A 17,494-nucleotide genomic window follows, 5' to 3' on the forward strand; every position below is an offset into this window, starting at 1 on the left:
CCATTTTCTTCCATGCAATTTGCTGCTCTCAGGCTATAAGAATTTTAGGATTAACATATAGCATATTTTAATATTTGAAGGGTATTCTCTAGTATTTTAAGGCCCTCAAAATTCTGCCAAATCACATACTCTTACATGGGTGCTGAATCCTAAGTCATTACTAGACAATTTAGTGTCAAATGACAGTACCCTCCCCAACTGACAGGCTGGAGTGATAATTTCCTTACCAAATAGTTAAGAAACAAAAGTTCCACATGACAGATGCTGAGTCAGTGGGCCTGGCTCGTACGGATGCCTTTTATGCTCCCCCCACTGACCCTTAGCACTCTCCCAGGACTCAGACAGGACCTCCGCCAGCATGAACAGTAGGGAGAGGTGTCCACCTCCACCCAGTGGCTCACAGTGACTGGAAGAGAGGCTCCTGCTCCCGAGCAAGAGGGCACCAGGCCTACGATCCCTGTGCCTGTGGGGCTATCTTGGCCTTCATGTGAAACCCTCTGCCTATGGAGGCCCTGGCAGCAAGCCAGGCGCGTGTGCCAGGCTCCCAGCTCAAGGCAGCTTGCTGTGCATCCCAGGTTTTACAAGATGAGTGTGGGGATTGCACTCTACCCCAAGGGGCATCTGCATAACTGCGTAACTAGACTGCAGTCTGTGATCCCACAGGCTCACCGGGAGAAGGAAAGAGCATGTTCTGGAATCTGCCACATTACTTGTTAAGTGAAGTCCCTGAAAGACAGTTGTGGACTTTTCAGAGACAGTTGTGGACTTTTCAGAACCCCTCAAGGGGTTCTGCTCAGGAACAGAGACCCTGAGCAGAACCTGACTGCCTCACGTACCCAGCCGCACTGGGCAACACACCCTCCGGGGAGATCCCATGTCACCTTCTCTGATCTATCACTCAACAAGCCTCACCTGCCTGGTACCCGATCCTTGTGCCCCAGGCAAGCCCTCCAACCACCAAGCCCAGGTAACAACTGTGGCCCAGGCCCCAATGCTCTGCTCAGTGTCCTGGCATGTCCACTTCAACATGTGCTCCAAGTCATTCCCAAGAAACAGGAAAGGAGGGTGGGGGAGGAACCACAAACAGAGACCGTCTAAAGTAGGCGCGGTGAGGTCCCGATGACCTAGACCTGCCAAGCTGCTCTCACAAGTGTGCAGTGCACATGCACCCAGCTGATGGCACATACCTTCCAGGACTGGAAGAACCCACTGCAGAGACAGTGTTTGCTACATGCCCTGCAGGCCCCAGAGCAGGCCCTCCCTGCCTGGCACCTGTGAATACATGAGTCTGTATTTGGAGGAATGTACTGTGGCTTTATATCCCTCACCCTAAACCAGTGTTCTCAACCTTCTGGCCCTTTAAACACAGTTCCTCATGTTGTGACCCAACCATAAAATTATTTTCGTTGCTACTTCCTAACTGTAATGTTGCTACTGTTATGAATCGTAATGGAAATATCTGATATGCAGGATGGTCTTAGGCAACCTCTGTGAAACAGTCGTTCGACCGCCAAAGGGGTCACAACCCACAGGTTGAGAACTGCTGCCCTAAGCCATTAAAAATCAGGGGGTGGAAAGAGACTACCACTTATTCTTACTCAATAGAAACTTAATCAGTTTCTAAATAAGACAATTACATGAAGCTCTTCTCAACCATCCCATTTCAAAGGCAGAGCACAACTGCCTTCCTAGAACCCTTTTTACTTACATGTCCATGGAACTCACCTTTACTTCATCTGATGGCTTCATCGCGACATTTCTCCTCTGCAAAGCAAAACAGGCAGGAAATCAGTTTTTCCAAGTGATTTTATATAGGATAATACTCTCCGGCTGTGTTCATTATGTTCCCAGTATATCGTGACTCTGAGCTGGGCCTACTTCTGTGCAACTGGAAGTGTGAGACAGCTAACTCCACCACTGAAGGCCCCAGTCATGCAGCACCAGCTATGGTTCCCAGGGGAGAGGTAGGGGCTTGAGTGCCCATGAGAGCACGGGGGGGAGTCAGATGAAGGGGTGAGAGGACACTCAACCTTGTTTCTGCAGCTTTGCATGGCATAAAATAAAAAAGCCAGATGTTGCACCCTGGGTCTCCAGGGCAGCTCAGGAAAATACCAGGCCTGGTGATTTAACCTGGAAGAGTCGCACAAGACCAGCTGGAATTCTGACAGAGGCAGGGTGCCTGATGGTGCCACTGCCCTCGAATGGGCAGAGCTATGGAGCCATACGCCCCTCTCCTTGGCCTGTACGGTACCTGGAAGAGGGCTTATGCTTGACTACTACATGTGACTAAAGTCTGAATGCTGCACTGAGCCACTGTTCTATAATCTGGCAGGAGCATTCTCTTAAAAAAATACTCTAGTCCTGCATATATCCCCAAAAATTAGCCATTCAGTTTGTACATATTTGTATCTGGGACCTCTTGTTCAAAATAATGTTTCTGAGATTTATTTATGGTATGTTTTTCATAAATTTCTAAGCAGAAAAATAAGTATCAAAAAGATCAGGTCATTCAGAAGTAACATCTCTGCCAAAATGAACATAAACATTCTTTAAAGGAAGAAAATGAAATCCAGACCAGCCTTGTCCAACAGAAACATAATGTAAGAACTGTGATGGATGACCTAAAAACAGCATTCTTCCCTGAGAATCCAGCTGTTTGGATGGGCCCTTCTACAGGAGTGGCACCACAGCACAGCCCACCTGCCTCAGCTGGAAGAGCATGCGGGAGTGGTCTCCGCCTGTGATCTGGTCCAGAAGGTCATCCACCATTCTCTTGCTGTAGCTCCCAGCATCCTTCACAAACTCCTGCAGGCTGGAAAGGGCCAGGAGAGAACATGCTGACACAAACGCTACGTGCTCTCATCTTCCAGACCCTGCTGTTACCAATGCCAGCAGTCCTGAGCAGAAGCCTGTGACATCAGTACACCTCAGCCGCTCCTCCCAGAGAGGGTCTTCCTCAGAGCTGCAAACCTCCCAGAGGTGGTAGATAGCGGAAATGGAGCAACAAACTTCATCAGATCCTCAAAGTGGTCCATGACCCAAAAAAGTTAGAAAGATCTCAATTTTTAAAAGCAAAGTGAAGAATAGTGTATATACATACACACGATGACGTTTGCTAGCTTTGTAAAAGCACGTTCATAGCTATTTGTTTTGGGTTCTAAAATACAAGTAGGTTGAGGAGGTGCATAGTGTAAATAGCTCTTACTGAAGAGGGGAGGGAGCAGTTGTGGAGGCCAGGCTCCCCAAGGACACCTTTTAGTTTCACTTTGATTTTTGGGCCAGGTGAATGCTTTAAAAACTAAATAAAACTACCAAAGAATGTAAAGGACGCAGCAAATGGAAAACCTATGGTCCTAGCATCAAAGCCAGGCAAAGGCTCCACAGAGCCAGGAGGGCTCCTGGACAGAAGCGGCACCACCAGAGTCTCTACCAGAAACATTTTATGAGAAACCACCACACTGACCGCTGAGAGGGGACAGGGACTGGCCAGAACACTCCACTCACAGCGGGGCTGAAAGTGCTCAGGACAAAGGGTCTGGGGGAAGGTGGTGTGGGGCGTCTAGTAGTGGTGTGGGGCCCTGCCTGTCTGCCTTGAAGTGTGCTCATGCGTTGACTTTCACTGTATGGCAGACAGAATCTGTATGCATTTCAGGAACGCCCTTGGAGAAGCAAGCATCGCCCAGCTACATGGTGCTACCTGAACAAAAGCTGATTGGTGCCCCTGAAGAGCTGTTGAGATGCTGCCAGGTTAAGCAGGAGTGGAGAGAGGGTCACCAACTTATACCACTCTCTCCTATAAGAAATTTCCTCATTTTTCTGCTTTTCCTTTTTTTCTCACAAAAATATGGGCTAGGTATTCATTTACTGCATGAGGAGTTGACTTTTTTATTTTTCATATGTTCTGTTTCTTTGAAAAATAAAACAAAGATATAGTATGAAAAGATTCCATTTCTTAGAGACTATAGTAAAACTGAGTTACTTTTTCCATAGAGAATTACTAAAATTCTACAAAAGTGACCAATTTCTATTTTTCCACAGAAAACAAAAAATACACACTAAACACAGTCCTACAGAAAAGAGTACTACACCTATAATGTTAATATTGCATCGCAGTCTCTGTTAGGGCTGGAACCGAGTCCCCAAAATTCATAGGTTGAAGTCCTAACCCCCTACACCTCAGAATAAGTGCTTTTGGAGACAGGGCCTTTAAAAAGGTGATCAAGTTAAAATTAAGTGTTCAGGGTGGCCCGTAATTCTGTATGATTGGTGTTGTTATGGGAAAAGGAGATCTGGACAAAGATACACACAGAGGGACGAGACAACACAGAGGCCCCAGAAGAAAGCAGTTCTGCTGACACCTGCGCCTCAGACTTGCAGCCTCCGGGACTAGGAGACAATGGATGTCATTGTTCACTGCTCTGTCTGTGGGGCTTGTTATGCAGCCCAAGCTGACTAATACAGCCGACAAGAACCACATCTCAATACAATTGTGAAACAAACTCCTATTAAACATACAGGTAGTTACACATACACACACACATGCTTTTTTGAACTATAGCTTGGATCACCACCTTCTTAAAATTGTGACCGAGTTACCACAATTTCATGACCAGCCTACAGCAGACCAAAACAGTTTACTGAAAAAAACTTGGAAATTTCTGCTATTTGAACCTGCTGCCAGTGACTGTCTCCCCCATTTGCCTACAAATGGGCTCTGAACTGCTCAGTAGGGAAATGGCTCCTGTCACACAGCAAGAACCCCACCCGTGTCTCTGTGCACAGCTTACCTCAGCGCACACTGCACACCCGTCTCATCTCCATAGGCAGAATACAGAAGCTCCATTTCGTCTGATTTCAAGTCTCCAAATACAGAATTATTATGCATTGAAAGTGCAGTACTGGCACTTGAGAGAAACGTGACTAAGAGTGAAATAAAAAGGGAAAGCATAAGAAACAGCCGATTTACATCAAATTACATCCGGCATAAGATGCACTCCAGCTTTCTCCTTGTGTTGGTCACCCACACTCGCACACTGCATCCCCCTGCAGCACCCTTTCTCCTCTATGAAATTCTTGCTGAACTAATGAGTACCGCTGAGCTATTGGAGGCTTTGGGGGCATAACTAGCAGAAACACTTCATCACCCCCCCTTTTTTTTTTTACCTCCATGGCAAATGGCTGCTGTGTAAGGGAATGAGGCCGACAAGTAGAAGGGCTTCCTGGAGCTGGCTCATGTCTCATCCCAGACATCACCAGGACCTGGGCCTACAGAGGCTGGCTTGTGCTGAGGAAATGTAAAGGCTGAGTTTGACTCAGTAAATAGAGCGTCGGCCCGAGGACTGAAGGGTCCCACGTTCAATTCCAGTCAAAGACATGTGCCTCGGTTGCAGGCAGCCCCAGTTGGGGCATGTGCAGGAAGCAACCAATCGCTGTCTCTCACATTGATGTTTCTCTCTGTGTCTCTCCCCATCCCTTACACTCTAAAAATCAATGGAAAAATATCCTTGGGTGAGGATTAACAAAAAAAGGGGGGGAGGGGAGGAACCAGAGGGTTGCTGCCCTGAAGGAGGTATGAGCTGGGACCTCTGCATGAATATGTTAGGAGCCAGGAAGGCTGTGTCCTGGGCCTCTCCTTGCTAGATGCCAGTAGCACACCAGTATGACAATCAAAATGTCATCAGGGAACAAAATAGCTACACATACTAACAGACACTCCAAAACAAACCAGAAAGCCAACCACAAATGCAGCCAATGCAACCAAACCCTCCCTCATTCTATCCGGAGACAGTCACATACAGATCTCTCTGGGCTGCAGGCAGCATCACCACCCCTCCAAGCGGATGAAATGTAGTCTGTTGGAGGACATTAAATTTCCACCACAGTTCACCAGCACCTGGCCCCAAGAGTCCCCGCTATCACGGGAACAGCTCATCTGGAGAATTCCACGAAGTGCAGGGCTGAGACCCAAGAACCAATGGCAAAGGAGGAACTTGCCCAATGTCATTTTTATTCCCATCACTTCAAATGTCTTTATTACTGGTTTCAAAATCAGAATCGGGATACAGTTCTAAAGACAGGTAAGTGAGGAAGATCCTCTGCGCTGACGCTCCCCGCACTCACCTTTGCTTCTTCTCTCATCTTTGAAGCCCAGAGTGGTGAAGCTGAAACCGGGGAGCAGCTTGCTGGAGAGGGAGCTCAGGTCCACCGGGTGGGTCTCCTCCTCTGCAAGACCAGAGCTGTGAGCGGCCGTTCGCGGAGCCCCCAGCCCACACAGCACCTCCAGCACTCTCTCCAACTCACAGTAGCTATGTGTCGGAGAGAGAGCCCGGGGCCTTTCCATAAAGACCACCTAACATCAAATTTACAAATGCCAACTACAATTCTCAAACCTTAACTGCGCTCCAATTTCACTTTATGATTACCCCGAAGTCAACAAAATGAAAACCTTCAGCTCTCAGACCATGATACCAGCAACATAACATTTTCAAACTGAACACTCAGCACCTCTGAGAAATGCTGTATGTGTTCTAATAGCAACAGTGAGTCCCTGCCTTTGTACACCCTCCCGCTGCACATTCCTATGCTGAAGCTATCATTCACCCACTATTCATGTGACCTGCACAGGGTTCTGCAAATGCCCAATCAGAACCTCCACCTTGTGTTCTCTTTCTAAGTTAACTGCTAGTCAACTCATCTATTCTCTTAGGAAGAACAGTAGACTCATTCTGGCTAAAGAGCAAAGAAACGGATCAGAGTTTATACTAGGTGCAAGGCCAAGAAAAGTATTTCATTTTCTAGGTATGTGTACGTGTGTGTGAATTCAATTCAAGTGAGTTTTGCTTTTCTTCAAAGGACAAGCCTTTGAAATCTTTCCAAGCAGATGAAAGATTACAAAAATGAACATACAGGTAGGATGGAACCAATATTTATGCCTCCTTCAAGATCGTCCTTGATCTAATCATCAACTGGGGTTTTTCTTCTAAAACTTGTATTTGCGCGGGTAGTAACCTCTCTCAAGCCTGAGAGTGGGGCAGAGTTGGACTCTGGTTTTTGACAAAGGAGGTCTCAGTGAACTTGTGAGGTGATCCCTCACAATACACCAGGAAGCCCAGCCCCAATCCGCCGCTCTGCGGGACCACAATCCCAGTCCTGCTGGCTGTCCTAGTGACTCTCGGTCAGAAAAGTCTGGCCAACACCTCCGCCCCGACTGCGACCACCTCAGTCAGGTGTGGTGGTGAGGGGTGTGCAGGCACAGGAAACCAAAAGGACTTCTCATCTATACTTCACCACCAGTGTCACACACGCCAGGGAAAATAGACATCACAAACAGGTTAAGATGTTTTAAAATCACTGAATAGGAACAGAGGTTAGAACAGCGTGAAGGCTCTAAGAAGAAAACAGCCCTGAGAGGGCCACCCACCGTCGGCATCGGGCTCAGCCGCGTTGACCACGCTGTAGAGCAGGTTCCCATCTCCGCTCTTCTTCAGGTAGCCCATCTGCAAGGAAGCAGGCCTGAGTACACACTCCCCAGGAGTGACAGCCCTGAGCTTCTACAGCTGAGGTTTCTACTGAAGCTCCAACAAAATAAAGGCCTAGGAACATGCCTAACTTGGACAATCCTGAAAGGCCATAATGGTCACTTGTTTCTCCATGAAAAAGACCAGAGGCCCCTCTCACACCCTTCCCTGGAGTTTAAGACCCACTTGCAAATAAAGTGCACACGATTGCAATGAAAGAACTTAGAAAAGCTCCTTATGACACCTTCTAAAACGGAGCTTTTGAAACAGAAAACTTTACCTAGGAACAACCTTTTACAATTGGTCAGAAGCCTCAACAAAGCAATCAATACAAGATACTGGTCAACAAGTGCCATGTTATCAACGAATAGCCTAGAGGCTCTATCTCTAAAGCACATGGGAGCTATTTCCATTTAAAAACCAACCAGCAAATAAGACCAACTCCTCCTCTGCAGGACACGAGGAGAATAAGGAAGAGAAGGCACCTGTGTGTCGTGTGTGGGGGGAAGAGGTAGAGAAGGGTGCCCACCTGTCCAGGTGCTGGAGCCCAAATTCAGGAACCGAATGTCTGAATGGGAGCAGCAAGGCCGGAAGGGGAAACAGAGCTCAAGCAGTGTGAGTAGGGCATAGGGATGTGACACTGGTTACTCTTGATCAAATAAGCATATTAAGGGTAACACACCTCAGGTTTCTCACTGTGGAATTACAAAACCGAAAAGGAGAAAGATAAAGCAGGCCTGGGGATACTGGATGGCATCCGAGGTTCAGTATAAAAACGGGTTTTGGTGAATATAAACAAAGACATCGGTCTAGGTTCCTTCTAAACGCTGTATGTAATGGCCTTTCCTAGCTCTATCCACTGAGGACCACACACAATGCCTAGGTCTGGGTTTCTGAATACTGTTCTCCACTAAAGAAACAGGGATCTTTGGGAAATGGCCAATTCCACAGCTGAAGTGCAACAGGGGTGCAGACCACCAACAGAACAACAGCATATGCCACAAAGGGAACCTCAAACTTTCTAGCAGTGACGTTAAAAATAAGTAAAGAGCCCAGCTGGTGTGGCTCAGTGGTTGAGTGTCAACCTATGGTGGTCACAGTTCAATTCCAGGTCTGGGCAATGCCCGGGCTGCAAGCTTAATCCCCAGTTTGATTGCTTGCTATGATGAGCGCTGACCACCAGGGGGCGGCGCAGATGGAAGGAAGGCCCCCGCCAGCAGCTGGCAGCTGCTAGGGACTCTACCCGTGCACAAATTTCATGCACTGGCCCTCTAGTAGAATTTATATAATCCAATGTATCCGAAAAGTTATCATTTCAAAATTCTTTACAATCTGCATTTCACAGATTTAGTATGAAAAAAATGTGAAATAGTTCAGTCAACATGTTGAAATAAGATCTTGGGTATATCAGGTCAAGTAAAACATATTAGAATTTCACCTGTGTCCTTTTAACACAATTACTAGGAAGTTTAAAGCTGCATATGTTACTTGCATTATTTCTACTGAACATGTTGGCCTAGAACATCTTCTTGTGTCAGAGAGGAGATGGTCACAGAATGGTGCAACCTCTTCCTGAGAACCAGCAGCCCCTACAGAGTCTCCCACCTGCCACACTGGGTCAGACCCATGAATGACTGCAGGGGCACCCAGACGTGAGTACACAGGGTCAGACCGATGAATGACTGCAGGGGCACCCAGACGTGAATACACAGGGTCAGACCTATGAGTTACTGCAGGGGCACACACAGACATGAGTACACACAGGGAAAAGAATAAACCTGCAGCAGAGAAGCTGGCAGGCTCAGCCGCGGTGTGATGGAGGGTAACAAACGCCTGGCCCAGGCATCTGGAGGATCCCTTTAGCCTCCATGAGATGGGGCCAGTAGCTCCAATGGCTAGTGAGGACAAAGAGCTGACCCTGATTGTAGCATGTGCTCACTCCATGAAAGCAACAGAGTTTGGACTAGACACTTGTAACATCCTGACGTTAACATCTTGATTCTGACGGCTGTGCCAATGTTCTGGCAGAAAACATACCCACCAGCCAGGGAGCACTACCTTGCCACCTGGAAGGAGTCGGTTGATCCTGTCCCGAGCCTCATCTGCTGCGTGCTCCACCAAGGCCAGCACATGTTCTTCTGCTGTGCTGTCAGTCAAGCTGCAAGCATTTCCTTCTGGCTCAAACATGCAGCTACAAGGCAGGAACACACACATCACCAGGAAGCAACAGCACACACCTCATCCCTCCCCACTGTGGTCAGTCCCTACTGCACCCCAGAGTCACACAAAGGGCCAGTAGGAGTGACACAAAGTGCACTTTTGCTCCCTTTCCTTTTAGTTCTAACCACTTAAAACAAGACCCTTTCACTAAGATGAAAAGTGTAAGCCAAGTAAACTTTCTTTCTCACCTCAGTTGCTTTAAGAAAAACAGAAGAAACATCACATAACAGGAGCCTCACTGGTTAAAGCATTATTCAAGGCACCATTAGAAAAAGTGGCAAAAATCCTGTGGCGGGTTGAGGTGCTGGTGGTGAGCTGGGGCTGGGAACACAAGGCTGCTTGCTGGGCTGAAGAGCAGCCCCCACTGCAAGGCACAAGGGACTCCCCAAGACTTTAGCAGGCCAGCCTCAGGTTCCAGTAGAGTTCTTGATTCAAAAAGCTGAGAGGTGCAGCACCGAAGGGAGACGGCCTCTGCTGTGGAAGGTTCTAGAAGCAGTGGGTGGGACCCCTTCAAGGAACCATGGGATCAAGTCCTGCCTAGGGATCCTGAGCTTATAGCAAGGCCCTTCCTCCAGACCAGCATTCATAGCTAAAGGAGCAGGGAGCTCAGGGAGCAAGGTGAGAAATGCATGTTGTCATGTGTATTGTCTGTCCAACGTGACACAATTTTGTTCCCTGAGCCCGGGACAGGCAAACCCAGGTCACCAGCAGGTGTCCTGAATGTAAGGAGGCTTCGTGGAAGTAGAGCCAACAAATATTCATAAATAGGACACATGTGGGAACAGCAGTGATAGTAGACATACTGCAGGGCTGGACAGATGAGCTCACTGTGTCACACTTGGGACAGAGCATGTGTGCATACAGCAGGGATTATCTCAGCCCTTTTGTCTTCTGTGTCCATCAGTGTGACACTGACTCTCCTCCAGGACAAGTTACTATGCTCGCTGTAGCAGAGTAGGGTCACACAGCAAACTATCACTCCTCCCAGAACTGACTGTGGGGTCCCATGGTCTTCCAACACCTTCCAGTGACAATGGTGACATTCATTACCCACACAGGATGGTCACCTAACTCTCAAGGTGGGCAGGAAGGATGGTCATGTGCCTCCAAACATAGACCTAAGCTTCTGCGGAGCTGTGCTCTGCCCACCAGGCTGCACAAGCAGCATGTCCCTAAGCTACTCCAGAGATAGAGCAGAAACACAGGCCGGTGTCCCTAACCTGCTCTCCCAGGGAGCACCCGCCTTCCCAAGATGGGCATCCTACTCCACAGGCGAGTGCACTTCTCTTTACCTGATGACTTCTCTACTCGGCCTTTTGGATTTCTTAGCCGTTTCTACTTGTACAGGTACAACTTCGGGAACTGGTTCCTCAACAGCTGTGTCTTCGTTGCCCAGAAGAGCTGCCTGCTGAGAAAAATCCATGTCCTGCATAAACGACATGCTGCGCTTCAAAGCTAACAGCCGCTCCTAGAATCAGAAAGGACAGAGCAGCACGACTTTACCTCTCCCTCACAGCCAAGGCGCCATGACGATGGGATGGGATGGGGATGGCCACAGCCTCACCTGGCCTAACAGCTAACTTTCCATGCAGTGCAGCGGGAGGTGGTCTTGGGGTCAGCACCAAAGGGTGCAGCGAATTAGCTGGTGAGCGCTCAGAGCCGGCAGAGGGGAACAGGCCAGAGGGCACAGGGCTGCACCTCACCCACAGGCTCATCAGGCGCAAGGCACTGGTCCTAGACATGTGACACATGCAACATGGCTCACAGTACAGATCTGGGAAGCCACTCAGGATGGCCAGGATGTCCTGGCTGATTCAGTGAGGCAGCCATACAAAACAAACCCAAAAGGCTAGCGGCAGTCCAGAGAGACAGATATCTAGACTTGAGATCAACAGATCCAGAACCTCCCACCCACCCTAACAGAGACGTTACAGCTAGGGCAGGAGCAGAAACAGGAAGAGGAGAGTGCCTGGAGGAGAGGGACATGAGGGGGCAGCCTGGGGTGTCTACCCTAGAGCAGAGGGGTCCACGCCGTGGCCAGTGACGGAAAGATGGAAGCATGTCATTCACTGTGAGTTTCTGTTTAGGCATAAACAACGTAGAGGAGAACTCTCGTTTCTGTGGCTCCTCGCCATTAGTGGCTTTCTTACTTTGCTCATCATCTTAAAGCCTGCGTGAAGGATCTTCTTAGCTAACTTGTAGTACACAGTGTCTGGTCTGTTGTATGTCATTGCATTATCACACATCAGTTTGAAATCTGCCTGAAAGAAAAAAATCATCAAGTTTGAAACATCACCCAGACAACAGCAAAGAGTTTAGATTCCTGTCAAAGGGGCAAAAATGAAGAGCTGGAAATTAGTGAAAAACAATTTAATTTGGCTCTTTGATTAAAAAATTAACTTTAAAACTCTTTCAGAGAAATTTTCATAACTGTTCATTCATCTTTAAAACAAAGCCTATACTTTTTTGAGAATACAGTAAACCCTCGATTTTGTGGATCTCGATTTAACAGACAAAATTTCTGTTCCAAATGTCATACTTGAAAATTAACACCCCGTTAATTTTAAAATGCTTTTAACCAAGATTTACTTATAATTAAACAGGGTGTTGTTTTTTTAAATTCACTGCTAATTTTAACAAATTGTAGTAAATAGGCCATATGTTGGAAAAGACACTGTAGTTTCACCGACATAAATAAATATTACATATCTATAGTAATAGTTAAATCCAAGAGTCACCATTCGTAAACAACGTTCAGCAAATGATTAGCACGTGATACTGCACTGCTCGCAGTAATTGGTTCTGTCGCCCCATGGCATGACTTTTTGCAGCAGCGTTAAAGCATGCAGGCCATGATGCTTCAACTAGCACTAAGGCATGCCCAGCCACGTGCATTTGTTCATTCGCAGTGACTGGTTAATGCACGCACTTACTAGACCTTTTCAGTAGAAATTTAAAATTATAATAATACATAACTTTTCTGTGAAATTAAACTTTTCATACATACTTGATTTTAATTATACAAATGTGTCTACAGAAGCAGATAAACTAATTTGTCAATTTCTTAACATACGCACTTAGAAAACCTGCTTTATTATATAAAGGACTTTCGGTTTTAACAGACACCCCTTGCCTGAATTAGTCCATTATATAGAGGTTTTACTGTACCCACACTTCATGAGAGCAAGATGATGGCTCCCTCTGCTTCATTCCCATCTCCAGCCCTCTCCTCTCTCTTGGGGAGGAACTCAGACATAAATAGGAGCAAGAACCAACAGCTAAGTTAAGTGAAAGTCCAGGGCGAACTGAGAGGTGGACATAATCATATGTTCTCTCTCTGTGGTTTTTCCATGGAATTAAAATTCTGTTTACAGATAGCTATTCTAGTGCTATTAGAAAAAGACTAAAATATGGACAGTCTTATTGAACAATTTATATTATTTAAAACATCAGTATTTTAACATCCTAACCAAATTATGTAGCACACAGCTATCACAGGTGAGTTAGACATCAGGATGGACAATGACCACTGAAGCCACACACCAACATAGCGCATGCTATCCAGGGATCTTACCAAGTCACTGTGCCAGCGTCCCCAGGGCTGGAACTGAGGCTATGAAGCCCCTGTCCATCACAGGTCGCAATGTGTCAGGTTCAGCACACTCCTGACTTATCTTTCTCTGACTGGCTTGTTTCACTTAACATAATGCTCTCTCCATATCCGTAAGACAAGTGCCATGTGATTTCACTCATATGTGAAATCTAACGAATAAAATTAACAAAATAGAAACAGACTCATAGATAGGAAACTGATAGCTGCTAGAGGAGAGGGGGGATGTGGGACTGGGTGAAAAAGATGAAGGGATTAAACAAACACTTTATAGACACAGATAATAGCCTGGTGATTACCAGAGGGAAAGGGGGTAGAGTGAGGTAGAGAAGGGTAAAGGGCAGATAAATGGTGCTGGAAGGAGACTTGACTTGGTGTGGTGAACACCATACATTATACAGATAACGTATTATAGAACTGTACACCCAAAACACATATAATTTTATCAATCAATAAAAAATAAACCGCTTTCCTGAGGACAAGAGATGGGGTGAACATTGCTCCCACCGTGGCTTTGTCACTGGGTGAGAGACCAAATTGGGGGCCTCAGTCAGAAAAGGCAGCGGACTTTATGGCCTGGATCACTGTTACCACCTGCCCTCTGGAATTTAGGGGACCCTCCTGTGAAAACTTTCCTTTTCTCCTACTCTCCTACTCTATCGTTTTGTTTCTGCAGGTCAGCACACCCTTTCAGTGATGTCTCCAGTAAATAGAGAAAAGCCAAGCTTTTCCTGAAGTTGACAGACCTAAGAAAAAAGCCTAATGGCCTTTTCTAAATAGCACTCCTGCCAATGTGACCAAGCATTTGCTTTTATTCCCCTCACGCTTTCTACCTCTCACAGCCGTTACTAAGAAAAGGAGTTAAGAGCAAAGCACTCAAGGGATGTAAGAATTTATTATTCTATAAAACCCAGTTGTTACAAAACAAAACTAAGAATTAGGAAAATTATATTTCAAAAAATACCCATTCTGGCAACAGGCCAAATAAGACACATCCTTGCTTGACCTAACATGCCTCTATTATGCCAATACAGGAACTTAAAAAAAAAAAAAAAAGGAAATGCATTTCAAATAGCATGTAACCTATGCGCCAGCTTCTAAACCAGATATTTTTAAACACTATGCCGCAAGAATTTTTAAAACATGCAACACCTGATTAGTTTAGTCAGGGGCACTGACCTCGATTTTTCTTCCCATTGATTTTTTTAGAGTGGAAGGGAGGGAAGGAGAGATGTGGAGACAGAGAGGGAGAGACATCGATGTGAGAAAGACACATCGACTGGTTGCCTTCCAACCCTGACTGGGATGGAGGATCAAACCTGCAACCTGGGTACATGTCCTTGATGGGGAATTGAATCCATGACCCTTCGGTGCATGGGCCCATGCTTTTTTTTTTTTAAATATACTTTACTGGTTTTTTACAGAGAGGAAGGGAGAGGGATAGAGAGTTAGAAACACCGATCAGCTGCCTCCTGCACACCCACTTCTAGGGATGTGCCCGCAACCAAGGTACATGCCCTTGACCGGAATCGAATCTGGGACCCTTCACTCCGAAGGCTGACGCTCTATCCACTGAGCCAAACTGGTTAGGGCTGGGCCCATGCTCTTAACCACTGAGTGCACTGGCCAGGGCCACTGATTTCTTTTCCCTTAGATTGTCAAATAAATGACATGTAATAGTTTCAACAATAAAGAATTTTTATAAAATGACAGCCCCCAACACAACAATAGCCGTGTGGTGTGAATGAATCAAAATTATAGCTATTTTTTGGTCAGATCAGCAAAAAATATATTTTTTGGTGCGCCACAGAATTTTAATAATTAGTTTATGCATGTTATGAGATGAAAAAAATTGAAAATCACTGTTCTAGACCAAAATACAAAGAAAATTACAACCAACCCATTTCCTTGATGCTGTGTGAAACTTCAACCCGAACACAGAAAAACACCTGTGAAAACTTGCAACTGGAAATGACCTAAGATGAATGAAGCATTTACTGGACATAAACTAATACAGAGCTTTCAAACAATTATTTTAGGAACTAAATTAATTTACCTTAAATTCCGTGACTGATTTGTATTCATTAGCCATGATTTTGTCTTTCATTGTGCCAAAATCCATTGGATGTTTTATTATCATTGAGTATCCAGGAGCAATTGCATCCGTGACAGGAAAAGCAAAAAACCCATGAGGATCTTTTCTGAAAACAAAAACATCTTTATTTAAACTGGAAACCCCTAAAACCTAAATTTCTGAATGATACAAAATCCTTCACAATAAAAACGTTAATTGACCAAAGTTTGTTTCTTAGCAATAAAAAATAAAATTTATGCTCTTTAAAATTGTGGTAGGTATTTTTGAATACACAAAAAATTCCAAAACTAGCATCCTGGCTGCAGCTATGACATCTACATCACAGCATCTCTGACAGTCCCCCACATTGCCCACCTGCTTGCCCACCCAGTCAGATTGGGCATTACCAGTGAAAGGCAAAGTGATGGTGGTGAGGGCAAGAACACCTCAGACATAGAGAAGGACACCCAAATGTTCCCAAGCACAAGCTCTTTAGAAACACTCTTTACCTCTGGAGCTGGCGGAGGAAATGTTCTAGTAGTTGCTGAATAGGCGTGCTCTCATTTTCAGCTGATGATTTAAAAAGTAGAAAAAATAAATTGAACAAGAAGATTTTGATATCACTTCACTGGAGAGCTCCAATTTCACAGTACGTACTTACTCGTTTCGAGTTCCACAGCATTTTAATAAGAAGGTTCAAATAAGAACTGGATACAAAGATAAACCAGACCCAGCCTTGCTCCCCCTCCTCCCAAAGCTCAGCTGGGTAGAAAGGACACTCACACATCAGCCCCCAAAACCGAGTGCCAATATCCCTTAAAACAACACATAGATATCAGTCATCAATCTATTTCTAGCGCCTATCATCAAAGGGCCTGGTACATTCCAGACAAGGTATGAAGGGGAGAACAAAGGCTTTGGATATAGAGCTGATCCTGGATTAACCAACTGTCATTTCACTTGACAGTCCTAAATGTCTGCATATGCCTGCTCTTCTTGTGTGAAATGGGGATAGGAACACACACTACACGGGTTATTGCGAGCACTGCAGTTATTAGCTACATCTCTGGGCACACCTGTGAAAACATGGCTTTTGGTGAATGTAAACACAGATGTCAGTTTAGTTTCCCTCTACAAGTTGTATGTATGTAAATGGCCTTTCCTCGCTCTGTCCACTGAGGGCTATACCCAGGACCCAGACTTGGTTTTCTAAATGCCATTCTCCATTGAGGAACCAAGGCCGAAGCACAAGAGGAGTGCAGACCAGCAAGTCCCCAACAGTGACCCTCTTCAGAATCACCAAGAAAGCATCATGTGATCATTAGCTCTTCAGACATATGGGGGGAAGGGGGTGCGCACCAGTGTATGACCTCAAGGAAGAAGTCAGATCAAGCTAACAATTACCAGTGACTGTACTAACTTTGTAGACACATTCATTTAATGAAATGTTGTTTGCACCTGACCTCTTCGCAACAAGCTCAGCAGCCACGAGTCCTACCTGTTCACCATGGCAAGACTCGTACAGGGGAGGGTACTGCTAGAAAACAGCACCCGCCATGACTGCGATACAATACCTCCGACCCCCTGAGCAAGAAAAGAACTCCCTGAAGAACAAGCTTCCTAACCATCTGGAAGCCTTGAGGAAAGTGACCACACACAGATCAGAGGGTTCTGGGAGCTCTCCTTTGGTGCAGCCAGCACAGCTCCCAGGTTCTCAAGTCCTGAATAACTGATGGAAAACTAGCCTCCTCCCATCTATGATGAGCTTCTTAGCTCATGTGCTTAAAGAAAAAAGCCAGGAGCAGCAGTTGGCCAAACCATGTTCTAGAACAGTGGTTCTCAACCTTCCTAATGCCACGACCCTTTAATACAGTTCCTCATGTTGCGGTGACCCCCAACCATAAAATTATTTTCGTTGCTACCTCATAACTGTAATTTTGCTACTGTTATGAATCGTAATGCAAATATCTGATATGCAGGAAGTATTTTCATTGTTACAAATTGAACATAATTAAAGCATAATGATGAATCACAAAAACAATATGTAATTATATATGTGTTTTCAGATGGCAG

The 17,494-nt window shown here is 45.8% G+C and overlaps 1 protein-coding gene across 1 annotated transcript in view; it reads right to left on the reverse strand.

Annotated features, from left to right (window-relative positions):
* BRD9 (bromodomain containing 9) overlaps window positions 1–17,494 on the reverse strand; it is a 23,938-nt gene that overhangs the window by 5,190 nt on the left and 1,254 nt on the right. The window contains exons 4-13 of the mRNA XM_015563114.1: window positions 15,931–15,991; window positions 15,404–15,548; window positions 11,888–11,998; window positions 11,030–11,205; window positions 9,576–9,708; window positions 7,421–7,496; window positions 6,121–6,222; window positions 4,788–4,920; window positions 2,701–2,812; window positions 1,726–1,764 (exon numbers count right to left, since the gene is read on the reverse strand). Coding sequence (XP_015418600.1) covers window positions 1,726–1,764; window positions 2,701–2,812; window positions 4,788–4,920; window positions 6,121–6,222; window positions 7,421–7,496; window positions 9,576–9,708; window positions 11,030–11,205; window positions 11,888–11,998; window positions 15,404–15,548; window positions 15,931–15,991 — 1,088 coding nt within the window. The remainder of the gene's footprint in view (window positions 1–1,725; window positions 1,765–2,700; window positions 2,813–4,787; window positions 4,921–6,120; window positions 6,223–7,420; window positions 7,497–9,575; window positions 9,709–11,029; window positions 11,206–11,887; window positions 11,999–15,403; window positions 15,549–15,930; window positions 15,992–17,494) is intronic.

Source organism: Myotis davidii, unplaced genomic scaffold (assembly GCF_000327345.1).
Source record: "Myotis davidii unplaced genomic scaffold, ASM32734v1 scaffold135, whole genome shotgun sequence".
NCBI classification, from domain to species: Eukaryota; Metazoa; Chordata; class Mammalia; order Chiroptera; family Vespertilionidae; genus Myotis; species Myotis davidii.